This window comes from Callorhinus ursinus, unplaced genomic scaffold (genome assembly GCF_003265705.2).
Source record: "Callorhinus ursinus isolate GAN/ISIS: 27379988/994484 unplaced genomic scaffold, GSC_fseal_2.0 scaffold13, whole genome shotgun sequence".
Lineage (NCBI taxonomy): Eukaryota > Metazoa > Chordata > Mammalia > Carnivora > Otariidae > Callorhinus > Callorhinus ursinus.
The window spans coordinates 35,839,383-35,865,399 of record NW_027397075.1 but is presented as its reverse complement, the minus strand read 5'-3'; the positions used below and the strand labels follow the sequence as shown (position 1 = coordinate 35,865,399).

The 26,017-nt window shown below is 48.6% G+C and overlaps 1 protein-coding gene across 4 annotated transcripts in view; it reads left to right on the top strand.

Moving 5' to 3' along the window:
- Positions 1 to 19,794, top strand: part of SEC16B (SEC16 homolog B, endoplasmic reticulum export factor) — a 56,056-nt gene extending 36,262 nt beyond the window's left edge. For all 4 annotated transcript variants that reach the window (XM_073900057.1, XM_073900059.1, XM_073900058.1 and 1 more), the window contains exons 13-26: positions 3,214 to 3,331; positions 4,532 to 4,643; positions 6,315 to 6,420; positions 8,062 to 8,202; positions 9,368 to 9,481; positions 10,562 to 10,634; positions 11,940 to 12,209; positions 13,028 to 13,095; positions 15,845 to 15,997; positions 16,171 to 16,266; positions 16,576 to 16,678; positions 16,814 to 16,893; positions 17,976 to 18,074; positions 18,707 to 19,794. In XM_073900057.1, the coding sequence (XP_073756158.1) occupies positions 3,214 to 3,331; positions 4,532 to 4,643; positions 6,315 to 6,420; positions 8,062 to 8,202; positions 9,368 to 9,481; positions 10,562 to 10,634; positions 11,940 to 12,209; positions 13,028 to 13,095; positions 15,845 to 15,997; positions 16,171 to 16,266; positions 16,576 to 16,678; positions 16,814 to 16,893; positions 17,976 to 18,074; positions 18,707 to 18,775 (1,602 nt within the window). In that variant the 3' untranslated portion in view covers positions 18,776 to 19,794. The remainder of the gene's footprint in view (positions 1 to 3,213; positions 3,332 to 4,531; positions 4,644 to 6,314; positions 6,421 to 8,061; positions 8,203 to 9,367; positions 9,482 to 10,561; positions 10,635 to 11,939; positions 12,210 to 13,027; positions 13,096 to 15,844; positions 15,998 to 16,170; positions 16,267 to 16,575; positions 16,679 to 16,813; positions 16,894 to 17,975; positions 18,075 to 18,706) is intronic.
- The last annotated feature ends 6,223 nt before the right edge of the window (positions 19,795 to 26,017 follow it).

Genomic DNA, 26,017 nt, shown 5'->3' with positions numbered 1-26,017 from the left:
TCTTCTTCTTCTTCTTCTTCTTCTTTTCTTCTTTCTTCTTTCTTCTTCTTCTTCTTCCTTCTTCTTCCTTCTTCCTTCTTCTTCTCTCATTTCCATCCTGTGTGTCCCTTATTGTGTTTTCATCAGTGTCTCTTCATGGTTGTGCTCTTGCCATTTTTGTCTTGATTTCTTTGATTTTTTCCCACTTCTTCCCTGAGCTCTGCAGGTCACATTTACCTCTTCCTCTTGTCCGCTGTCCCTTTCTTGAGTTCTTGTAACTTAGCTTTAGGTCCTTGCTTCATAAGAAATTGTTTCATTACTTTACTTAAATTCATGATGAAATGTTTGCTGATACTTCTTTATTTGTTTTGTGGTTAACATTTTTCCAGTGAGCGTTTTTTCTACCTTCCATGTATTTTTTCATGTTAGTTCCCTCCTTTTATCTTTATAGTGAATTTGTATAGATTCTGTTTGATCCTTGCCAGGAGTCGAGTCTTCCCTGGGCCAACTGCTTGGGGTAGGTCTGTGCTGGGGAGGGGCCAGGGCCACAGTGCAGGCTGACTGGCATTTCCCACATGATCTGGAGTGTTCAGTGGGTACCCGTGTAGCCTTGGCTTCTCCCCAGCCAGCGGAGACGGCTGTGGGATCCTCTCCTTCTGGAGTTATCTTTCTGCTTCCTCCTGAACTCACCTTTGTTCAATCTCTACTACTTTTGGCAGCTTTTTCTTGAATTTCAAATTTTGGGTTTTTGCTGACACCTAGTCTTAATGAAAACAGACTTCACACTTTCCGTTTTTTATTCTTCTTATTGCTTCTGGACAATTCCTAGAAAAGAAAAGAGAAATGATGACTTTCCTGCCCCATGGTCAAGCCCACTGGCTATATAGGAACACAGAGCGCTCACGAATCCGCTGAATGGCTGTGCACGGCCATGAAATTGCATCATGTCATGAAGCAGGAAATGATGTAATCAACATACGGTCCATTGGGTCTCCCAGCAAATGCCAAATGCTCCCTGCTGTTAGGTGAGAAAACTGAGAAGCCAGAGGTGATGTGCCAATGCAGTGTTTGATCTTAGTGTTTGAGCGTTGCCTCGCGTCATGGCATCGAGTAAGAGGCTAGTCTTTAATTACTTGGAATGAGTGGAAAAAGCATGGCAACCAGAAAACCAGCTGTGGGCTTCCATCATAGGTGTAACCAGAGTCTACTTCCCGTTCTGTGAACTTGGCCTTCTTACTTAATCTCAGAATGTCAGGCTTTCCTCTTTGTGGGCATTTTGATGCCTCACCAATAGAGTTATTGTGCAAATTACAGGAGAGAGAGTATCTGAACACATGTCAACCACCTTGCTTGACCTACTGAAGTTAGTTAGGTGTTCATTCTCTCTTTCGTGCTCCTTCTCCCCAGAGATCGGCTTTCCAGTGAGTTTTTTCAAATCACCTAGGGAAGAGACAGAAGAATGACTTCTAAGTGCTTGTTCTTTTCAGCAAGGATTTTTCTTTTGCTTATTCCTTTAGTTCCAGCAAGAAAGGGCCTGGCCGATGTGGGGATAATAATAGTACCCAATGCATGTGATTGTTCACAGGAGAAATGCTTAGCACTGGGTATGGTTCATGGGCAGAGCAGAGTGAGTGAGAACTGCTATTCTTGTGATTTATTATCATCATCCCCCTCATTCACACTGCATTACCCAGATAAACAAAAAGCAACCATAAAATTCAGTTGGATAAAGCATCGTTTGTTCCTTGGGATAATTACAAAGACCAAATAATTATGAATTATTCTGACCTCCAGATCTTAGCCATTACTACTGTCCATTTCCTTCCTTCCCTCCCTCCTTCCTTCCTTCTTCCCTCCCTCCTTCCTTCTCTCTGCCCATTCTGTGTAACAAACTGGGAGGTGGACTGGTCTGCAAATCACCTTTCCTTTTGCTGGGCTTCTGTGTGTGTGTGTGTGTGTGTGTGTGTGTGTGTGTGTGTGTGTTTGCACCTACATGTCAATTATAAAGAGCAAACTAAGTGCAAAGCACTATGCAATGTGCTTTACTGGCTATCTTATTTTATTATCAACACTAACCCTGTTAGGTAGAAATGATGATCTCTATTTAAGAGGTGAGGAAAAAAAGGTTTTGAGAAACTTGCTCAAGGTCACAAAGCTAGTAAGAAGCAGGACTCCAGGGGCGCTGGGTGGCTCAGGCAGTTGGGCAGCCAACTCTTGATTTCAGCTCAGGTCATGATCTCAGGGTGTTGAGATCGAGCTCTGTGTGGGGCTCTGCATTCAGCGGGGAGTCTTCTTGGAATTCTCCCTCTCCTCTGCTCCCCCCCCAACCCCACCCCCGCACACTCATGCTCTCTCTCTCTCTCTAAAATAAATAAATCTTAAAAAAAAAAAAAGAGGTAGCTGAATCCAGGGCCCGAGTTGTTTCTGTGATGTCATATTGTTTCTTTATTGATATTTCCTGTCTTGAAATCCCCCTTCATTCAGGAGAAGGGAGACCCAAGCCCCATCCTTTGTGTGGGGTATTTTCCCACTTCCCCGGCTCTATGTGCACCCTGCTGCCCCCTTGTGGAACTCTGCTGCTCCTGCATGGTCACCAGAGGGAGCGGGCACAGCCCTCAGCTGAGAGCAAGATGAATGGGGACTGGGTGCTGGGCTGGGCCACGTGGCCTGCTTTCTTCGTCCTTCGAGTGGCGATAGGAATTCGATTTCTAGGGTTGTTGTGAAAGTTAACTAAGGTTATGTGTGTGAAAGGCCTCTGTAAAACCAGAAAACCCAAGCCATGCGGTGAGGTGTTAAGGGTCTAGGGTTCCCCTGACTTCTAACTGGCTAATGCGGATTCTTCATATGAGTCAAGGATGTTTGGTCCTCCTTCTCCCACTGAACCATCAGGGTTTGTTTTGTTTTGTTTTTCTGGATGTTGTCCCTCGCTGTTGGGATCAGGAGCAGCAGGAAGAAATTTGAAAATCAGGAAGTGATCCATAGTGTCATTTTATTTACCTACCTCCCAATATTCCTCTGAATGTATGTATGTGCACGTGCCTGTCTGCTACCCATCCTTCTAGGAGTCTTGTTTTTTAAAAGGAGATCTTGAAATCAACGAAGGACAGCACTGCAGGAAGGTGTAAGCGCACATTCCCTGAACTCCAAACTAGGAGATGGACAACTTCCTTCTCCTACGCTCTGGCTAGCCCTACGTTAGTCACTAAATCTCCCACTTTGTCTGCTGCCTTTCAGTGCTGTGCGGACAAGCAGTGGGGAGACTGGAGGCCTCACTTGGCTGTGATTCTGTCGAATCAGGGTGGGGACCCGGAGCTGCTTCAGCGAGCGATTATCACCATGGGGGACACCCTGGGTAAGCAGAAGCCAGCCCTGCTACTCTCTTCTGTAGGGAGACAGACAAACATCTGTCTGTAGGCTCTTAGGTGCTGTGCAGGGCCCAAGTCTGGGCCTCAGGCTCTCCTTTGACCTAGGAGCCTCCGTGCTTGGGGGACAGAAAGGAGTATCATTCCTGCCTCCAAGTCCCAGAATTTCTGCTGCAAGCCAGTGCAGTCCAGGCCCCCAAGATTTGGGCTGTGTGGCTATAGGAAGCAACTCTCAATGGTTGGCTTTCTATCCCTGGTCAGATTCCCCTGAAGATGGAGTTAACACTGGGGGACCTCAGCTCCTGTTATGGTTAGTCATACAGTGACTCAGCTCAGCCAGATAGCAAGCTCTGTCTTTGCCCGAACTACCCTGGGTAATTGTGGTCTGTACTTGTATTCTCTCTCATGAACATGGCCTGATGAACACTTAGGGGCTATTGGATGTTCCAGATCAGTGGTTCTCAGATTTGGTCAAGGGGCAGAACATCTAGAAATCATGATAGTCTTTGTAAACGTTGTGGTATAGCGCTCTCTTAAACTGAAAATAGCCGTGTGTAAGGTTTGCCAAGTCAGCTAGCAGGCTGCTCGCACTCGGTCAGAAGGGGAAGTAGGTTTTGTTTAGTCCTTCCTGGGTGCCAGGCACTGTGCTGGGTACTTTACCTACTTGAATTGATTCAATTTTGAGGTAATGGGAAATGTATGGGAGAACATTCTGTAAATGGGAACAAGTTGGTGATTATTGTGAATTTTATGAGCCCTGGGAAAAGTTTCCTATTGTTTCACTTCAGTAGGAGAAGCATTAGTGCCCCAAAGAAGCCTAATTTAAAAACGGCTACTCCCCATGGCCCCCGTCTTTGTTCAGGTGTATGCATCTGCTTCCTTTTCACCCTCAGGAAGGACCAAAATGCTTAGCAAATTCCTAATCACAAATACAGGAGGGGAACAGGAATTAGCGACCTATTCTGACCGAAGAACATTGGAATGTCCAACTGAGGCCAAGAACGCGGGCGGGAGGGAGTGTGCGGTTTGGGGCATGTGACTCCTGATGAGAGCCATTCTCCCCTTTGCCCCCGTGAGGACGCTCCTGTCTGACCCCTGAGCACCCCTGCCGTCCCTCTCCCATCCCGCCCAGAGAGTGGGTCCCCACACGGCATGCTCTGTGACTGGGGCTTGCTCTCCTCCTCCTGCAGCGGGGAAGGGGCTGGTGGAGGCCGCCCACTTCTGCTACCTCATGGCTCACGTGCCCTTCGGCCACTACACCGTGAAGACAGACCATCTGGCCTTGCTTGGCAGCAACCACAGGTACGTGGTCCTCTGGGGAAGGGAGCGGGAAGGACGTTTTCTGGGGGATTGTTTTAGGCCGGGCTGGGTTTCACGGCTCCCTTTTCCATTTTCCCCTGTGAATTTCAGCTACTGCTGCTCCCTTCCTCTGGGTCTTTCCTGCCGGGAGCTGGGCTGGCAGGTGCCCGGTGGGTGCCACATCACACCAGCAGGGGGCCTCAGGCCCCAGTCCTGCTCCCCGAAACTGTGCTTGTGTGCCTTTGGGGTGTACTGTGCCCATCTGACCACTGGGTGGCACCCTGGCTCCACGAGCAGAGGTCACCTCTTGTGACTCGTTAGTGTGATCCGTGCGGCTTGCGGCTCCGTGTTAGGCAGCCCTGGGTGGGCTCAGAGTCCGCCCTGGGCGGAACTGGAGATTGGAAGAAGTTTATGCTTACTCCTCACACCGCTACACTGACTTGGTGCACAAGCTACTCAAAGTCTCACCTGTTACTTATTCTTTGTTGGCCATAACATTAGGCTTTTCACGCAGAAGGATCTTCATAATCCTGTAGACAATGAATAAATGGACAGAAAGACCCGTTTGCTTCCATAGCAGTCCCCCGTGTTCGGGATCTCTCTTCTCCCCTCCCGGTAATAGTTAAGATTTCCTAAGCGCTTACACTGTGCCAGTCGTTTTATTTGCACTGTTTCCTTTAATCATTACAAATTGACCCTATAAATAAGGTATATTTTTAACCTTCACTTGATAGAGGAGGGGAACCAAGGCACAGAGAGGTTAAGGAACTTACCTGAGATAGCACAGCTAGCGTGGGGTCACCCTGGACTTGGAACCCGGGCCGTCAGTCTGCGAAGCCCTGACTGATCACTGTTGTGCCAAGTGTCCTACCTCTGCGGAAATGTCGGTCTCGTGGCCAGCTCTCTCCGGTCGTGGTCTCTGATGGCGTCTAGTTGGCTTGTCACGTCCCATCCGTGCCCAATGTGGCAAGAAATGCGTAGGGCTTCATTCAGCTCCCTCCTGTGTTTGTGTCACATAAGGGCATTTCTGGGGATAGCCGGGAGGGACCGTGAGTTCAGACAAGCTGTCGGGGCGCGTGGAGGGGTCTGGAAGCCCCTTGGATCACCTTCGCTCAGCCCGCTTCCCCTTTGGCTGAATGGACACCTGGCTCAGGGACTGTCGTTTGATTTTTGGCTCAGCTGTCCTCCCCATTCTCGGCCACCTTTCTCGGTGCTCTTGGGGCCCCACATCACTCCCTCTTCTCTTTTGTTCAGGCCAGGAGTGGCCTCGCACAGGTGCACGTTCTAGGCCTTCAAGGCACTAAGGTTCTCTCTCAGTATGTTTAAGAGGAGCACCCAGCGCCCCGCCGAGGTGGGAGGGAGAGCACCTTGCCTTAGGGGACCCTCCAGCAAAGAAGGTGGAGGACCCCCCTTTTCTGCAATCTTTGCTCCCGGGCACCTCTGGTGCAGGCCTCTGTTCTGTTCCATCCCCAGCCTCAAGAAGGTGGAACGAGAGGAGGCCAAACATTCACTCTGGAGGCCCAGAGCGTCTTTCCTGCCTGGGAGCCGTCCCGGGGATCAGCCCAGGGCAGAAGCTCTACCACAAACGGTGCAGCTGGTGTTTGTCTGCTAGGATTGAAACCCCTCCCCTCCCACCCTGCCTCAATTTCTTTTATTATTATTCCCTGGTTTTAGTCAAGAGTTTTCGAAATTTGCAACGACCGAGGCTATCCAGAGGACGGAAATCTTCGAGTACTGTCAGATGCTGGGCCGCCCCAAATCCTTCATCCCTTCTTTCCAGGTAACGGGTGACCGTTAGCAGCTGGATTTCCAGCTTTACTATTTGGCACGGAGTAGCTGGGCTAAGTCATCGACAGCACTTTTCCTCATTAGCTTGAGTGTGGGAAGAGTTAGGATTTCTTCCTAGGTCTCCTAAAGGTCTGCGTTTTAAGATATGAAAGCAAAACATGGCGGCGCCCCCTCTGCTGGAGGCTCCTGCCTCCCACCTGACAAATGGAAACTGGCCAGTGTCCTGGGGTCTCCGCTCCTCACACCTGCTCTGCCACAACTTCTGCTCTTCTCTCCCCAAACAGCTCTCCCTTCTCCTCTGCCCCTTGGCCATCGTGCCGGGGGTGGGAGAAGGAGGCCCAGCCCAGGCCCTGCCCAGCCTGCTCCCTCTGTCTGACCTGCTCCCGCCATCTCTTTTGGACCCCTCTGTCTTTGAGCTCTGAAAGTTCCTCCTGGCTCTGTCCCTGGTCCTCACTCTTCTTTCTTCCCCTTGGGGCTTCTGCTGTGCACGTGGCGTGCACGCTGCGGGTTCTCCTCTCTTCTCTCAGCTTCTCTGCTGGATGCCCTGTTGACACCTCAAATTCATCAAGACTCCCTCAGAGCCTGCCCCCAGAGCGCACCTAGCCACACACACACTCGCCCTCACCCCACAACGCAAAGCACAAAACCAAACCTTGGAAATGAGTGAATTAGTTATGAGAAGGGAAGTGACCCCATTAGTATCTTCTTTCGGTGTTTTCCCAAAGACTCTCCGTCCCCGGCAAAGCAAAGCCGTGCTGGACCAGCTCTCTCTTGAATAGTCCTTTCATCCCTCTCTCCCTTCTTGGGTCACCCCCCCTTCAGTCTCCTCTGGGCTGAGAGTAAGGGGGTCAGCTAGTCTTAGTGAGTACGCTCTAGGTGCGGGCATAGTGCTTTTGTGTTTTTAGGGTATTATTTCTCATCCCGTGAAGTGTGCATGATTACCCCCCTTTCCCAAAAGAGGAAACTGAAGCTCAGAGGAGTTACATGCTCTTGGCTCACATCTCTTGCATACCGTTTGTTCCAAGACCTTGGCGTGGATTGTCTAATTTAATCTTTACAGCCCCCAAAGGGTAAATAGTATTATTATCCCCATATTATAGTGAGGAAACAGGCACAGGGGGGTGGGGTAACCAGCCCAAGGTGGCACACCCAGTGGGGAGCTGGGATTTGACCTTGGACCTGTCTGATTCCCAAACCCTCACGCTCCATCTTGCTCTACCCCTCATGCTTCTGTGAATACCCGCCTGCTCTGCATTTGAGTCATTTCTTCTTCCTTTCTATGTCCCCCCTGGTGCCTGGCCCTCCACCCCACCTACACCAGGCTTTCCAGGTGGGTGGGCTTCCTGATAAGAAGTAAGTAGTCGGGTGCATTTCGATGGGGACTCAGCCTGTGGAGACTGAGCTAATGGTGACTGCCATCGCCCTCTCCACGGTGCGGGACCTGCAGGCTGGATTTGAAATTGTGCCCATACCCAGATGGCATGCCCCAAATGGCATGAGGCCCTCCTTGAGATTTGGATGGCAGAGTTAACGGGAGGTGGCCGTCAGCTGGCTTCCAGGAAGTCTTATCTGCATTCCTCTCCTTCTATGCCTGCCTGGATGGACTCCTCACTGGCTCCGTCCCTCTTCACAGGTGTATAAGCTCCTTTATGCTTCCCGGCTGGCGGATTACGGCCTTGTGTCCCAGGCCTTACATTACTGCGAAGCCATTGGCACGGCCCTCCTTAGCCAGGAAGAAAGCAATCACCCTGTGCTATTAGGGGAACTCATCAAGGTGAGTTTCTCAAAGGGTTCTCTGCAGGTGTTTTATCTTCAGCGTTCAGAGAAAGCTATTGTAGAGCAGCTTAGACTCCACATCTCCTTTGAACATGCCGGAAAATTGGAGCCCATGGCTGTCTTGGACCACGTATGCGTGCCCAGGTGTGATAAGCAGAGTCCTGACACCACATAAAGAAACAGGCAGTGGGTGGACAGTGGTGGGATCGGGAGACGGGAAACCAGGCAGAGCACTCTGCCAGAAACTTAAGTCTTGCAACTGCTTTTCTGGGACAGTGAAACTGCATGTTACGGTGAACCGTTCTAATTATAAACGCTGGACTTGGAAAATATATTTTAGTGATTAAAACAGGAAATGATCCTTATTAAAATGCTTTTAAATGCATGGAATATTTTATCACATGTGGGATACGTTTAAAAAAGAAAAAAAAAAAAACAAATCAACTTTTAGTTCCTGGGGAAGAAAACAATCAGGCAAATAGTTGTTCCAATTAACCGAAGAAAAATCCATTAGCTAGAGAGTCCAGCAGCCCACTGTCAATTTTTGCTTTGCTTTAGATGAGGCCCGAGGGTTAGATCCTATAGCCAACCCATCTGTAGTGCCGAGCCCCCTGCCCCTGAGGTGTCTGCCAACAGGCCAGGGGCTGTAGCACCTCAGGGACCTGGGATGGAGGAGCTGGGATGTTTGGGGACTTCATAAGGGAGTAGAATCTTGCAACATTGCAATCTTGCAATGCCCTTGACCAGCAGCATGGGCATTACTTGGAAGCTGGTTAGAAATGCAGACTCTCAGGCCCCACCCAGAACTCTGGGATCAGATTTAGCATTTTAGCAACAGTCCAGGTGGTTCCCCGGAGCACTGGAGTTCAGGAAGCCTCGCTAGAGGCTCTACCTCTCTTTGCAGAGATGCAGAGCTGGGTAATAGTTTCTTCTTATATCTTATGGAGGATCTAACACCAAGATGGGTTAATTGTTTATTTATGGTGCAATTTCGGGAAGGTAGCTGCTGAATTTGCTACCTCTCAGTTATTCTTGTAATCTAATTGGCAAGGGCGGGAAGACTGTCTTTCTCCCATTCCCTTATTGCCTCATTGCCCATTGTGTTTGTTTCTCCTTTCCCCTCTCTTACGTTCACCCCTGACCCCACTGGAAACCTGGCACAGCTAGCAGAGAGACTGAAGCTGTCAGATCCCTTGGTTGTAGAGAGACGCCATGGAGACAGGGACCCGGAGCCAGCCTGGCTGGTGCCCCTTCGCAGGCGGTGCGAGGAGCTGGCGGTGAGTGGGGTTGGAGCCGGGCCAGGGGCTGAGACCTTTGTTTCTTTCTTCGCTCCCCTAGCACCGAGTAGGCAGACACTGACCTTGGCAAATCCCCGACCCCGTGGAGGGCCCTGAAGTCCCCCAGCACCCATGAGTCACAGGTTGACCCGGGCAGGGGTGGCGCTCAGCCTCCCAGCTTCCTGCCCCGCCCCCCCCCCATCCCTCTCGGGTGGAAAGGGCTTCCTGTGTCAGCCTGTGAGACCTGGGGCCCTCTTGCCAATCCCCCTTGCCACCCTTCTCTGGGGTCCTAGAAGATACATTTTATGACCATTAAAGCTTTCATCTCTCTGTTAGGAACTACGGATCACAGCGGACCCGTGTCACTTTCATGTAATGTAGGGCAATTGCTTAAAAGATTTCCAGGCCTTCCCTTTTTGTTCTGACAAGTGCAAAAGCTGCCAGCAGTAATTGTAACATAATTGGAACGGGGCTGCCTCCATTCTCTTTCTTCCGCTGTCTCTGAAGACGGGACAGGGTGGATTTTTCAAGGCACGCGTGGCCCCGATTCCCACCCTGTGCTGCGCACATGGGACCCTGGGCCCTGCGGTCTGGTCCCTTCCACTTGCCCCTTCCTCAGGGAGACGATGGATGGCGCTGGTGTCCTGGTCCCTGCCTGCTCTGAGCAGGGCTGAGGACTCCCTCCTGCCCATGTGCCTCTCCCACCAGCCCTCGGCGTTCAGGCGAGGTTCCCCTACCTTGCCACTCCCTCTGAAGTTTCTCTTTGACTTAAATTTTTTTAAATATTTATTTATTTAAAGATTTTATTTTGTCAGAGAGAGAGAGAGAGAGAGAGAATGCACGAGTGCATTAGCAGGGGGAGCGGCAGAGGGAGAGGGGAGGGAGAAGCAGACTCCCTGCTGAGCAGGGAGACCAATGCGGGGCTCGATCCCAGGACCTTGGGACCATGACCTGAGCCGAAAGCAGGGGCGCTTAACCAGCTGAGCCACGCAGCCACCCCTCGACTTAATTTTTAAACTGTTGTTCCCTGTTCTTGCTTTTCTTTGTGTGGCTTAAAAAGATTTTACTTTATTTTACTAGCACAAGGTAGCAGGAGACACTGGAGATCTTCGTTCTGCTCACTCAGATACTTCGGGAGCCAGAGGGATGGCAGGTACCCACGCCGACGACCTGAGTGTGGGGATGGCTGATGCTCAGCACCTGATCATACGAGATGCAGACCTTAGGAAACATTCTCCTTGCCCTTCCTGGAGTGCTTCCTTGCCTGTTTCAATCTGACCCATTGGTCCAGGCACCTTTTCCCCACAGCTCCGGCCAGTCACAGGCATCCCGACACTCCTAAGTTCCCTCATTGTGAGAGTTTCTGCCTCACATTCAGGTTTTAATCCTCATTATATTGTGTTGTGATCTCATGGTTTCGCCTGCCTCGTAGCTTCCCCCCATAGAGGAAGCCAGAGACGGTGGATTGTCCGTACTTCATGTAGGTGTTGGAGACATAGGAAGATTTTTTTTGAGCTATCAGTTTGAGTTTTGAGCATTCGATTGCTATACACATGTGACATATGTTTCAAACTATTTTCAGCACGTCCCTCTTTTCCCCTCAGGCTGCCTCTGGGCGCTGGGTCAGGCAGAAAGTATTACCCTCAGCTGGTTCTGCGCCCTTTCCTCCAGCTACCCCCCCCCCATGGTGGGGTCAGGGCAGGGCTTCATCTCTTTACTTCTAGCCGGTTCCCACCTTTTAGCACGTCCTTCACGGATGAGCAAGGGGAAGGCAAGGCAGGCAGGTGAAGTTTCTGCGCCTGGGCTTTGCTGCTATGTCATGGAACCTGTGAAGGTCACGGGCTGGAGGGGAGCCAGGCTGGGTGTTTCTGAACGCCGCTTCTGCTAGGAGGCAGCTGTGTCTCTCGTCATCCAGCTGAGCATGTGGGCCAGCAGCCCCAGCAGCCCCGTGTCCTTGGGCCCATCATGGCACACGTCCACACCACCATCCATCTCACTGGCAAAATGGTAGAGCCAGAAGGAATACCTCCACGCTTGCTTCCAGGGCAAAGCCATCATGTCTGTGGTCTGATTCGGGTTTTAACTAGAAACTGTTCAAACACCCAAGTCCATGAGGAAATCCTTAAAGGGGAAAGTTTATCCAAAAGTAAAAAAGTATGGCATTAAACGAGGTGGTAATTTCTATCCCCCCAGTGCACTAATGTACTCGTTTAAGGCTTGGAGATCATACACGGGAGTGAAGGAAATCATTTTGTCAACTCTAAGTCATAAGCAGTGAGAAGCGTCCCAGTCACTGCTGGGTTGTACTTGTCATCGCATGAATGGCAGCCACATCGAGCGGCCTGTCTTTGTGACTTCTTTCCAAGGAGGATGTGGGCAGGAATGGTTCTGGTGTGATTGGTCCATTCTAATGCCATATTTCAGGTCTCAGCTCTTCTTCTCTGCCCTATGTCCTTAGAAAGCACTTTCTACCATGATCTTTCAGGACATCAAAGCAGCTCAGGAGCCCTTGGGGACCGCTCAGCCTTGTGGCCAGCCCTGGAGCAGACGTGGCCGTCCCAGCCCAGCCTGCAACAGCCCTTTCCCCACCCAGGAGGAGGAAGTGTGGGGCAGACCGGGGTCCCTGTGCCTCTTTATTCGGTTCCTGGGACTGGTGGCAGCCTGGCCGTGACAGGGACTCCTGGAGGAGGAGCCTGGGAGGAAACCCAGCAGATATACCCACCCGTTGGTAAGACCTGGGTGAGGAGTTTTGAAGGGGAGGAAGGAAGCAGAAGAGGGAGGTGGAGGGACCAGTAGGAGGAGGTGGGGTCAGAGCCGATAAAGCCCTGAATGGTGGGCGTGCGCCTGACTGAGGGCCTACTACGTGGCAGCCCTGGGGCTGGTACTTTGCATGCGTCCGAGGGACGCTGCTCCCTTCCTTTGCAGTCTGCCTCTCCACTGGGATAAGCCTAACAAGGCCAACAGCAGTTCCTCCAGCCCTCCTCTTGGATACATAGTTTCTAGAAGAGAGGTTGCAGGGTGGAGGAAGGAGGGAAGTGCCATCTGCTCCTCCAGCTGCGTCGTCCTGCACCCAAGAGCTCACTGTCAGGGGTCGCTAGCAGAGGCCCACTCTTCTGTCCCACTCCCAAGGGTGGTGATGGGACACAGAGGGGCTGAGTGTGGTGAGCCGTGCTGAGCAACACCAGGGGAGCGCTGGATTAGATCTTCGACCTTCTAAGATAATGTCCCGTCCAAGACAGGAGGCTCCAATGGAGGGAGAGTCGGGAGGATCCCTGTGATCTAGCTCCATGTGGCCCTGGTTTCCAGGATTCCTAAGGAATGGCTTGGCTTGGACTAGAGGTCATGTGACCAGCACGTCTTTGGGCAGCTGGAATTGAGAGGGTTTTGTATGTGGACTTCACATTAATGTGACCCACTTGGGGTCATGGGCTTGGACCTGCAGCTGCTTGGCAGTTAGAAAAGCTGACTGCGTCCCGTTCCTTCTTCAGGTTAGGTAGGAAAAGCTCAAGTTCAAATCACGACGTTTGTTTGTGTTTTGTGCCATAGGAGAGAACACAGTGTCTCAAGGAAGTTTCCAGCATCCTGATAGTCAAAATGTTGTTTCCCAACCCCAGGTGAGAGGACAAAGCACAGCAGATGCCTACTCTCTTGCTTCAGGTTTTTTCCAGTGGCCCAGATTTCTTAGCCATGTGCAGGCTCCTTCCTCTGCCTGGTACCTGCTCTCCCTTCCATACTGTACCTTGTTTCACCAAATCGTAGTGGTGGGGAGGAGGGCCATGTTCTTGACACAACCAGTGTCCATGGGGGGAGGGGTGGCAGGGTCAAGTCTTGTTTTGGCCTCAGAGATCTCTCACACTCTCTCCTCACCTGTTGCACCAAACACTCACCACACCCTGCCCTGTCATGGGGGACTCTTGATGCTTATTTCTTTATTGTAATTTTTACCTCACTTTTTTTCCGAGAAGGATCTATGGCAGCTTTTATGTCTTTTCTCCTCAGTTAGGCTGGAAGATCTTGGAGGCGGCCCTGCCTAATTGACCGTGTTAGCTAGCAGTCCAACGAACGCACCCTTCCCCCAACAATGGGTATTTGAGATGTTCTTCAGTTTTACCTGAAGGCTGGAGGGTTTCATTGTATAAATTTGATCACATAAATAGTGGTTACATCCTATAAATGTCTCAAGTAGTAATGGGGCTGTAGAACTTAAAAACTTTTATGCTTTCCTTATTTTTTTTTGACTGAAATGTACTGTAGTACATTATTGTTATAGAAAACTTGAAAAATAAAGAGAAAGTATCATAAATCATCAATCAAATATCACTCATATGTTTCTAAATGTGTATAGAAAACTTTATTTCCTATTTGTTATTTAATACTCTAAAATGAGGTTTTCCATGTCATTCATAAATGATTTTTATTTTTATTATTTTATTTTATTGTTATTTTCTTTTTTAAAAAATTTATTTTATTATGAGAGAGAAAGAGAGAGGATGCCAGCCCAAGTGGGGGGGGGAGGAGCAGAGGGAGAGGGAGAAGCCAACTCCCTGCTGAGGGAGCCCTATGTGGGGCTCAACCCCAGGACCCCGGGATCACAACCTGAGCTGAGGCAGACACTTAACTGAGCCACCCAGGCACCCCTATTTTATTTTATTTTTTAAGATATATTTATTTGAGAGAGCGTGCGAGCGAGCATGCAAGGGTGGGGGAGGGGCAGAGAGAAACTTAAGCAGACTCTGCGCTCAGCATGGAACTGTCCATGGGGCTCCATCTCACCACCCTGAGATCACCGCTTGAACAGAAACCAAAGTCAGATGCTTAACCGACTGAGCCACCCAGGTGCCCCCATTAATGATTTTTAGTATTGGTATGATCAAGTCCATTATGTGAAAGCACCATCATTCATTCGTTCGTTCATTCATTCATTCATTCATTCATTCACAAATCCCAAGTTCCTACAATGTCCCCAGCACAGTCACAGGGCTGGGGACACACAGGGAACCAGACAAAGCCTACTCCCGTGTGCTTCTGTTTAGTGGAGGTGACTTAAATAAACAACTGTGTGCATGAGGGATTTTACTTTAGATGGGCTGGCCGGGGAGGGCCCCTCTGGGGAGGTCTTGAGCAGAGGTCAGAATGGGGGGAGGCAGACGTTTCAAGTGTGTCTCTCTTCCTCCTCTCTCTTTGATTTCCCTTCCCTTCCCCTCACGTGTAAAACACAATGGTGGACATTCTAGTGATGGACGTGCAAGCCTTGTGTTGTTCTTGAATTACTCAACCGGGAGAAATTCCTAGAAGGAGAGGTCCGACTGCTGAGGTTTGAATCCTTGCTCTGCCATCTCCTAGCGGGTGGCCTTAGACAGGTTGCTTAATCCTTCTCTGTCTTAGTTTTCTTATACGTAAAATGGGATGGTAATAATCCACCTCACAGGACAGTTGTAAGGATTAAATGAATCACTATATGTAGGTGCTTACAACAGTGTTTACTACCTAGTAAGTGCTGGTACTCAGAATAAAAATCGAAGCTTTTTCTAGATTTGCCAAAGTATTTTCAAGGGTTGTACCAATTATGCCTTTTTGGAGTATAAAATGTGAATATAACACAAAAGGACAAATATGGTGTGATTCTGCTTATATGAGGTGCCTAGAAGAGGCAAATTTACGGACAAAAAGAGTAGAGGCGACTAGGGGGCTTAGGGGGAGGGGAAAATGGGGAGTTAGTGTTTAGTGGGCACAGTTTCTGTTGAGGTTAATTAAATGTTCTGGAAATGGATTATTAGTGGTGGCTATACAACATTGTGAATATATTGATGCCACTGAATCGCACACTTAAAAATGGTTAAATCGGTGGATTTTATGCTATGTGTATTTTCCCACACACACAAATACAAGGGCACATCGGCATATTTTGCTTTCCTCTTTTGGCATTTGTTCGCAGTTGATCTTGAACAAGTCTGCTAGGAATGAGCTCTCGGTTGAGTGGGGGTCAGTTTCTGTCCTTTTGGGTGTGTAGGTACCCGTGGGGTGTGTCCTGTCCCGCTTCCTCTCCCCCGGGGGCCTTCCACATCCTCTGCTCCAGGCTTCGGCATAATTCTGGAACTTTGATGTGGGGAGGGAGCACAGCGGCCAGAAGCCCAGAGGATTGGGGGGTAACACAAGGACGGGGAGCGGGCTCTGGCCTTGTCCGGCGGCCTTTGGCAAATCATTTCTCCTAGCTAGGCCTGATTTCCTCATCAGTAAAATGTGAGCCTTGTGAGGCTATCCCAGTGATTTACTGAGCGGGGCTGGTGAGGGAGAACGTGTGATTTGCCCTCATAACCTGTCAAGTGCTATAAAAACGTTCGTTCTTACGTTCTTTAATCCCAGGTGCCAGCGCTTCCCAGATCACGAAATAGTTCTGAGAGTTCCACTGTTTCAGTCAAGGAGGATGGGGAGGAGTCCTCCGATGAGGCAGATAAGAAATCTTCCCAAAGCCCGGCACAGAAAGAAAAACCAGGAGACGAGAAAGAGAACACGAAGGTGGACCGTCTTGTTCTGTGTCCCCTTCCCAAATGGTGGGGGGGGGGGCAGGCTTGGGAACCTAGGCTTTGGCAGGGCCTCCGACTCTCCACCATCGTACTGGGGTGGGCCTGTCTCCTAGTCAGCGGGAGAAGCACACCTGTAGGCCCTAAATCTCCTCCTTTCCCTTCCAGAGCTCCGGGTTTGGCTGGTTCAGCTGGTTTCGCTCAAAGCCCACCGACAACGCATCCGCCTCTGGAGAACACTCATCTGACAGTCCCGACTCTGAGGTAAGTGAAAGGGCCCCGGGGACAAGGACCCTTCCGCTCCTGTGGGCCCGCTGGAGGACGTTTCCTCAGAGCCTCTGAGGCCCGGAGCTGGCATCTGGCAATTGGCAAAGGCCAACTGGGTCTTAAAAATTGGGACGAAGTATATTAACTTTAGGGCACCAGGAGTTGTTTGATCACTGAGCAAAGGGGTGGCACGAGAGTTTTGGGGTGAGTCCCCGGCCACAGGTCACAGGTTGAGGCCGCTGTTGTGGGCATGAATTTGTTAGCAACCAGTACCTCCAACTCTGCCTGTCTTTCTCCACGACGCAGGAGACCTCCAGAGCATCTTCTCCGCCTGAGGCTGGCCCTGGCTTCACACTGACCTCTCTCCCAGAGCCCCAGTCTCTGCCGGGCACCTTGTCTGGAGCGACAGGTACCGCCAACCTCATGTCCTCTGGGTCGGTGGGCTCTCTGGGTCTGAGGTACCTCAGGCCTTGGGGGTACCTTCTGAGAGTGGGGCTTCCTCAGCCCTGAGCAGTGGAAACAGCTCTGACTCATTGCTTTCCAGGCGAGGGCCAAGTCCGAGGATCAGCATCCTGTGGGGGAGCAGCTGAGGGCACTGGGAGTGAAGGCCTGTCTGGGCCTGAGGTGAGCAGCCCATGGGCTGGAGCTTAGGGCCCCACCAGAGGCCTGCGTGTGCGAGGACTGAACATTCAGTGTGGGCTGGAGGTGCCACCCGGTGAGGGCAGAAAGCTTCTGTAGTAGTCTGTTAGGGCCACCATGACAAAATGTCACAGGCTACAGTTTAAACAAAGGGATCTCCTCACAGCTCTGGAGGCTGGACGTCTGAGGCAGGGTGTTGGCAGGGTTGGTTTCTCCTGAGGCCTCATTCCTTGGCTTGTAGATGGCCATGGCTTTCACAGGGTCTTCCCTCTGTGTGTGTCTGTGTCCGAACTCCCCCTTCTTATAAGGACACCAGGCATATTGACTTAGGGCCCACCCTAATGCGCTCTTCTTACCTTAATCACCTCTTTATTTTTTTTTTAAGATTTTCTTTTTAAGTAATCTTTACACCCAATGTGGGGCTTGAACTTACAACCCTGAGATCAAGAGTCACATGCTCTACTGATTGAGCCAGCCAGGCACCCCCTCAAACACTTCTTCAAAGACACTACCTCTAAGTACATTCTGAAGTACTGGGGGTTAGAATCCCCATATAGGAAGTTTCGAGGGGACATGATGTAGCCCATAACGACTTCCTTAGGTGAAGTCTAGGGAACGGCCTTTTCCCTGTCCCAGAGTTCACCAGGGACTTTGGCAAGGACTGTAAAAAGTTCTTGATGAATCGTCCACATGGTACGGATTTCATGCCGATTGCTAGGAAAACATTTTTATTTTCTTGTGGTTGGGTTAGAGCACTCTTGCAGTATTTTAGGCCTTCCCGAGAATATGATATTACTTTTTATGATGCTATCAAGAGAATTGACTGTGGCTTTTTCTTCTCACTCACTCCAGGTACAGGAGCCCCTGAGCCTCTGCTTTTGCCACCCCAGACCCAGGGGTTGGCCGTGCCCACTTGAATCATGTTTGTTTGCTTGAATTCCCTGAGGTCTATCAGGAAATCCTTTTCATCTGTATCTCTTGGCCAAAGTTGACATTCAAGGGAAACCCTTGATGTTCTGGAACCAGAAGTGGCGACTGATAGGATTTTCTATTATTTTCCATCACAGGCTGTTTCCTCTGAGCTTTACTTCAACCCCGGTGTTCTGCTTCCCCCAACACCCTTGAAAGGAAGTGTTCCTCTCTACAACCCATCTCAGGTCCCCCAGGTAAGGGAGCCCTGAGGGAGAAGGGTTAGGAGCACAAATTTTGGATGAAGGCAATCCAAGTTTATATTCCTCGTTTGCCAGTTACTGTGTGTGGGTTCTTGCACAATGACTTACCCTCTATAAGACTCAGTTTCTGCATCTGTAAAGTGGGGTTAGTAGTAGCCACCTTGCAGGGGAGGCGTGAGGATTAAATGGGAGCATGTGTATGAAGGGCCTCAGTTAGTGTCACTATTAGTAATACCACTCTTGACCTTTCAGAGGTCTTGAGACTTTGAGAGACACATAGGTATTGGTACACAGTGGTGTGGAAATACCATCACTCCACCTGGGGGTGTCGGGGATCATTGCAAACTTTGAGAGAAACTAAACTCCCTGCCCTTCAGTGACTTGGGAGTAGATTGATTGCTCTTATGTACCCATTTGGCCTCGTCTCTTAATAAAGTTGAATTTCTTTTGCTATAGTTAAGAGGTGCAGATGTTGGGTGAAAGTAAGTAATTAGAATATCACCATGGGAAGCCAAATGCAGCCTGAGTGTTCTAGACTTCGGATGCCCTAGCTCAGTCCAGCCAGCCAGCCCTGGATGGAGGCCTGCTTGGAGCTATAATCTCAGGCAACCTTTTTTCTTTTCCAGCTCTCCATGGTTAGTAGCTTGAACCGACCAAATCGCCTAGCTCAGCGCCGCTATCCAACCCAGCGATGATGATAACGGCCACCCATCGCAGGCTGGTCTCCTTCCTTGATTTCCAACTCCTCTGCCATATTGGGGCCCCCAAGAGGGTCCTGCCGGCCTATTGCCTTCACTGGGACAGGCTCTTCCAGGACACAGCTCAGTCCAGTCCCTTAACATTAGCTTCAGAATGATGGCTAGTACCACGTTGGATGGAAAAGCTGGGTAGAACAGCAGACCAAAGGTGAGCAGGATGCCATGGCGGGAGCATTCAGGATGGTAGCTTCAGATCCTCAGGAGAGTCAAGCCGACTCGGAATTCCCTTGGCTGGAATCAAGGCGAATCCACTGGGCTTTGCGGCAGGAAATTATTTGGGGGAGGGGCCCAGAGCGATATTCATGACCAATGTTGACGCATTCCTCAGTCTTAGTTATAGACCAATTCACGGATCTAGTTAGCAAAGTTTATATGCTGAAACTTGATTATTGCTTCCCAGCAGAGCTCCCTCCTCACTGACATTTCAGCAGTTTCCCTCTTGGTCCTAGTTTTGTGCATATTTTTATGTGCTTCAGATTAATTATATTTCTCTCACTTTCTTAGCTGGTCCTATTTTTTCACATTCTGGCATCTGGCTATCAAGTTAGATTGCTGTAGGCATCATATTGTCATGGTAACTACTGAACCTAATGATGCAGATGGATGGAACAGCAGTGTAATAAATGATGGGAAATGTTTCCTAAAAATTCACCCCTTCCATAAGAGAGGAGAATGAGTGCCTGATAGTGTTCATACCACCCTTCCTACCTCAGGCCTTTGCAAATGGATGTTGGGAGGGTCACTGGAGCCAGAGGGAGGAGGGGGACATCTTGGAAATTTCCAGTTCTCTTTTCAAACCCAAAATAGGGATGACTCTTGCTGTTTGTCAGATTTGCTGAAAATTGCTCCTCACAAAGAACGTTTTTTCTATGTGTAATTGTACATACAGGTTTTGTACTCTAATGTACTACAGTTCTGATGTTGACAGTGATTAAACCAGATAATTTTATAGCAAATGCTTGTCTCTGGCTGATTTTTGCAGAGGGAGAGAGCACACTCTTCCCTGAAGTGCTTCTAATAATGGTTTCATTGTGTGATAAGGTGCGTATATCTGGAAAGAGCCCTTTGTTACGAAGAATCTGGGGACTGATCCTCTTAACTTCCAAGTCTACTCTAATGTTATTTTTTCAATTTAGAAAATAGGGACAAAATGCCTCTGATGCAAATCACTCCATTAACTAAATATTGCATTTTCTGTTCCCTCAAAAGTTTCTTCATCTCTCAGATTAAATTAGGAAATGTATGTGTAAAGTGTTTTTTGGACTGAGAGGGCCCTCTGTAAATGCCGTTGCCTTATTTCCTCTAAAAGACCGCTGCCTTCGGTTTGGTATGCTGACACCCAGTGGCGGTACTATGGCAGCTGTATGTGAGTTTCAGAGGAACCAAACAATTTTGACTTGGATCTCAGCACATCCACAGTTCACCCACATCAGGCTCTCTGCTCGGCGGGGAGTCTGCTGCTTCCTCTCTCCCTCTGTGCTCTCTCTCTCTCAAATGAAATCTTTAAAAAAATTATTAGTAAACAATCTAATAAGTACAATCCAGACTGTCTCATTGCCTACCAAATTAAACTCTGGATCTTTCATTCATGATATAGGTAACGGAACAATAATTTAAAACTACTTCTTGGGGCCCCTGGGTGGCTCAGTAGGTTGAGCATCCGACTCTGGGTCTCAGCTAAGCTCATGAGCCCAGGGTTGGGCCTTGCATCAGGCTCCACGCTCAGTGGGAGTCTGCTTGAGATTCTCTCCCTTTGTCCCTCCTGTGTGTGCATGCAAATGCTCTCTCAAATAAATAAAAATAAATCTTAAAAACCCTACTACTCAATAGGTATCCTAATTACTAAGCTAGTTTCTCTTCCTGCATCCTGCCACCAATGCTAGGTCATGTGGCTTAGTGCCCCTGGGAACAATGGCAGAAGGGAGGGCCTCAGAAGCTCTTTAGAGGAGAGGACGGAAGAGGAAGGCAAAGACCTCAGTGGCCTGTGTACTCACTTCCTCCTCCCATTGGGAAAATTCCTGGAAAATCCGTGACTGAAGCATCACCAGAGCCAGCACTGAACGGAGTTACGTCCTAGGCAAAGGGCTACACAGCAGTGAACGACATTTCTGAGGGAAAGTCAGGGGGCTTTATGCGCTAGAAAGGGAGGAGGTCATGAGATTTATGCTAATTCACGATGGACAACTTGTGCTCTGCAAAGTCAGAGTGCATCCACTAATCTGCATGTGGTTGGTTGAAACAAGTCCCATTGTTCATTGGGCAGGAAAGAGCCCTCAGCTGGGTCCGGCAAGGTCTGATGACCAGGGTCACTCAGAGTTCTTGGTTGTTTATCAGCTTTTTTTTAGTGGTGAGTTTGCTAAAGGTCCTGATTCTTTTACAGCTTCAGCTGGTTCACCAACTGTGGTGAAAGCAAATGCATCTGTTTCCTTCTTTAGAACGTGAAAGCTTGGGGAGCAGAGCAGGTTGTAAGCGGAGCTGCTGGGGATTGGGGAGCCTGAGAGCACGGGGCTTGGGGCCCTTTCCTCATCCGTAGCTCCAGGAAGGCTGACAGCCTGGAGAAGCTGGCTCGGGCCTGGCAACTTGTCCAATGTGGCTTGAGAGTCATAGAAGCTTGGCCTCGGGGCTGGCCATGGCCTGAGGCAGAGCTACTAGCCCCCACGGCCTGGCATATGTGGATGCCCGCAGGGAATGATGGCCCAGTGTCCCTCAAGGCCACAGGGGACCAGCTGTGCCCCAGCAGGGCAGGGCAAGGCTGGGCCAGACCAGCCACCTGCTTTCCCATCACCAGGAGCCGTTTTGGGGAGCAGGAATGAGCAGAATTCTCTAAGGGAAGCCTTTACCGAGAGACCCTGCTAGAAAGAGAAGAGCCTGAGATATTAATTGGCAAGTTTGTTTTCTCCCCTAGTCTTCAATGGGGTATGAGCTTGGAGGAAGAATACTTACGGGGAACAAAAAAGTTCCATTTTCCTTAAATTGAGTGGTGATGTGCAAGCAAGATCCTGCAATATACATATAATATTTATATGAAAACATTTAAACTTAATGTTCAGTAATTTGGAAGAGAACAAACCATTACATTCCATGTACGTGTCTTTATCACATATCACCATTCCAGGCTTCTGTCTAGTCCCCTTATTCGGCTAGAAAACCGCAAACCAGCCTGGCTTCCTCAGTCACCTGCGCGCCCTCCCCTTTCAGCCTTAACTCAAGCTTTAGGTCGCTCAGGATCAAAGCCTCTGCGAGCTTTTCTTCCCCACTAGAAATTTTTTTTTCTTTCTCTTTGCTCTCTTCCTCTGGGCAACCAAGATGAAGAGCAAGAGGCTGCATCCACCTCTTCACTAAAATCAGAGTATTTTCTTCCCAGGAGGAAATATGCAAAACAGTCTTTTGCTTGAAAGGAACAATAGGTGTGTAATTTGGGTCTGTGCACTCAGGGGAGTTTCTCTGATACTCCACCCACCCCCCTCCCCCGCCCCGGATAGTGGAATGGAAGGGACTTTTCTATTCTTCTATTTGCCATCTTAAGCTGGAAACTGCTAACATCATGATCTGCACACCACAGGATGCGGGGCACTCACCTGAGGTTGCCACTAAATGGGGCCCCCAATGCTGCCGGCTCTCGTGAGTGCTCGAGCCAGGTCCCCGCCTTTCAGGGTCCTCCAGAAATGGTTTAATGAGATGTGAGGTTATTTTGAATGAGGGTTAACAGCATATTAAAATGTTTTATTACAAGCTCACTAAGTAGAGGAATCTGCCTTCCATACTTTCTTCCTTTCTGTATGAATCTCCAGGTAATAGCTCTTCACTGGAACTAGGTCAACAGCAGCATAACTGGACTGACCTGAACAAACTGCTTGTTACTTGAACGTGAGGTGCTTTCCTGGTCTTTATCCACCTTAGAGCCGATTAAGTATCCAATTTTTAAAGAATCTCAAGAGAGGGGGATTCCACGGCTGCCCTCAAGGCAGCCCAGACTTTCACACCCTCGAACATTAGGAAGCGATTCTTAATACTTTATACCCAAATCACTCATGTGGCTCTTTAAGACTCTCAGCTGGTCCTCAGCGGAGATGGGGAACAGCTGCTTACCACCACCTGTGCCCAGAGCTCTTTCACATTCTGGAAGGCCATTAAATCCTGTCTCAGTTTATGAAATGAAGGTTCACAAAATGGGACTTTCTTGACTAGAATTGGGGATGAAATGACCTAAAGGCTTGGAGTTTTCTGATAGCTTCAGTGGCGGGACACCCTGAATTCAATAATAGTAATAATACTTACTGAGTGTTTACTTTGTGTCAGGTGCTGTGGAATGCATTCAGTGAGGTATCCGATATCATTGCAACATATTAGAGATGGAGAATCTGGAAACTCCAGAGAGATTGAGTAATTTGTCCAAGGGCACACAGCTGGTAAGGAGGGAGCTGGGGTCAGAATCCAGGTAGTTTTATTTTATTTTATTTTATTTTATTTTATTTTATTTTATTTTATTTTATTTTATTTTATTTTATTTTATTTTTTATTTATTTGACAGAGAGAGTAAGAGAGTACAAGCAGGGGGAGCTGCAGAGGGAGAGGGAGAAGCAGGCTCCCCGTGGAGCAGGATCCCAGGACCCTGGCATCATGACCCGAGCCGAAGGCAGACGCTTAACTGACTGAGCCACCCAGGCGCCCCTGCAATGAGATAGTTTTGGCACTTAAACTACTCATAGTCTACGGAGGGAGACAGACATGTAGACATAGAAATTACTACATAATGTGAGAATTTTATATTTAAAAACATGTTCAAAGAACTTGGTACCTTGATATCCCTTAATAACAGAGTGGTTTCATCTATTTATATAACTTGGGGGCTAATATGTAATATGTTCAAATTGTACCACCTCTCGTAGGCTAAGCTCAAAGTTCAGTTCGTTGCTCATGTATCCAATAGCAAAGCTGTCAGCCAACGTTTGAAGTGGTGCTAAGGTGGGGTGGGTGTGCAGGCCATCTGAAGGGACAAGAGTAATAGTGCGCTGGGCTCACAAGTATGAGGGAACAATGACATCTGAAAGAGGGAATCTGATTTCAACTTGCCAGACTGCCACACAGCATCCCTTCTGGGTTCTTCCTGCCTTTTGCAGGATTCTGAGGCAGGGCAAGACTGACTATTGCAGTGGAGATCTCTGAAGGGAAGCGTCCCAGGCGGGGCATGTGTGATTGTGTGTGTGTGTGCACATACAGGGCTGCCATCCCAGGAAGATGCCTTCTCAATGTTTTCCTTCACCTAGGTTCCACCCCTGCCTTTGATTTCCTCTTCTTCACAATTCCTGTTTGCTCCCAAGAGAGGATCATTGAGAAGCTTCATTAAGCATCATCCAAGTGGCTGATACTGTGTAGATACCCATGGAGTCCCATTGACTAGAATAAGATGTAATGGATCCTTCGTCAATAAATCCAGACATTTGGCTAGAACATTTTAGCTCATTTCTTAGGTTCCTGCAAATGGGTTTTTGGAAATCAAACGTCTTGACTTTTAAAACTTGTCTCTGAGTTCTAGGAGCCCATTGGGGAAAATAAGAGATGATCACTGACTGTTTTTTGATTTAATATTTCACCGTTCTTGTGTTCTACAATCATGATTTAGGATCACAAGTAGACCTCATTGTCCTGGAGCAGAAATAATTTGAATTTTGGGCTTCAAGATCTCATTGCCAGTTCTTTGGATATTTAAATAAATACTCATGGATTAAAGAACAAAGCAGGGCCTCCCAGTCACGACTTTTTAATGTAATTTTTCAGTTTCTTCTCTTTGCAGACGGCAACAACCCTCTAGCCCACAGATGGTGTTATCCATTCCAATAACACACGTCAGTTAATATCTTAAGTCAGGATCCAGCTGCACGTGCTTTGTGTAACAGGTATATTGCCGACAAGTTGCAGATACACTGACATTTGCTAAGTCAGTTTTTAAATGCACTAGGGTAGTTTGCAATTTAAAGATAGTTGATGTGAAGCCCCTTAAAATAAAGAATTATTTGCAAAGGAAACAATCACTCCCAACTTAACACTCTGTAGAGGCTGACTTTGTAGTCTCAGGGAAGGCAATGTAGCAAGAGTAAGAAGACTTTCAGTTCTAGGCTCACATCCCGCTAGCAAACCTGGTGACTTGAAGTAAGTTAATTGAATTTCTCAAAGTCCCCCAGCTTCTTAGTCAAAACTTCTGATCCACCCATTCAACCAACGTTTATTTAGGACCTCCCACGGGATAGATAAAATGAAAGTCAAGAACTAGCTCCCAAGGCGCACAGATGAGTTGGGAGGCTGTCACCAAGGATGTCCCATGATGGTTGTTCCAGGTGCTGTTGATGTGTTGCACCCTGATTCTGCCACCCAGGAAGAAGGTGGTGTGGAAGGTTCTGGAAGAACCTTTTTTTTTTTTTTTTTAGGTTCACTAAATTTATTTTAAAAATCATAAAACGTTTCTTACAAAAGAGCATTACATTCTGCACACTGCTCTGAATAGATGCCAGGGACAAATGGACTATTGTTACTTTTCCTCCCTGTCCCACCCCCCCCAAAATGTTACAGTGACCACAAAGCAAAGTGTTCACAATAATTACATGGGGGGAATTTATCCAGGAAAAGACCATGGCCCAGAGAGGTTGATCAATTTTCCTAAATCCCTTTTTTTCTTTGGCTCAAAATGATACAAATTTATTATCTTACAGTTTCTGAGGTCAGAGGTCTGAAATCAGTTTCACTGCTTAAAATCAAGGTGTCAGCATGCATATGTTCCTTTCTTTTTCCACCTTCCAGAGGCCACCAGCATCCTTGGCTCATGGCTCCTTCCTCCATCATCAAAGCTAGCAGTGTGCCATTTTCTTTTTCTTTAAATTTTTTGTTATGTTAATCACCATACATTACATCACTAGTTTTTGATGTAGTGTTCCATGATTCATTGGTTGTGTATAACACCCAGTGCTCCATGCAGACTGTGCCCTCTGTAATACCCATCACCAGGCTAACCCATCCCCCCACCTCCCTCCCCTCTAGAACCCTCAGTTTGTTTTTCAGAGTCCATCGTCTCTCATGGTTCGTCTCCCCCTCCGACTTACTCCCCTTCATTCTTCCCCTCCCGCTATCTTCTTCTTCTTTTTTTTTTTTTCTCAACATATATTGCATTATTTGTTTCAGAGGTAC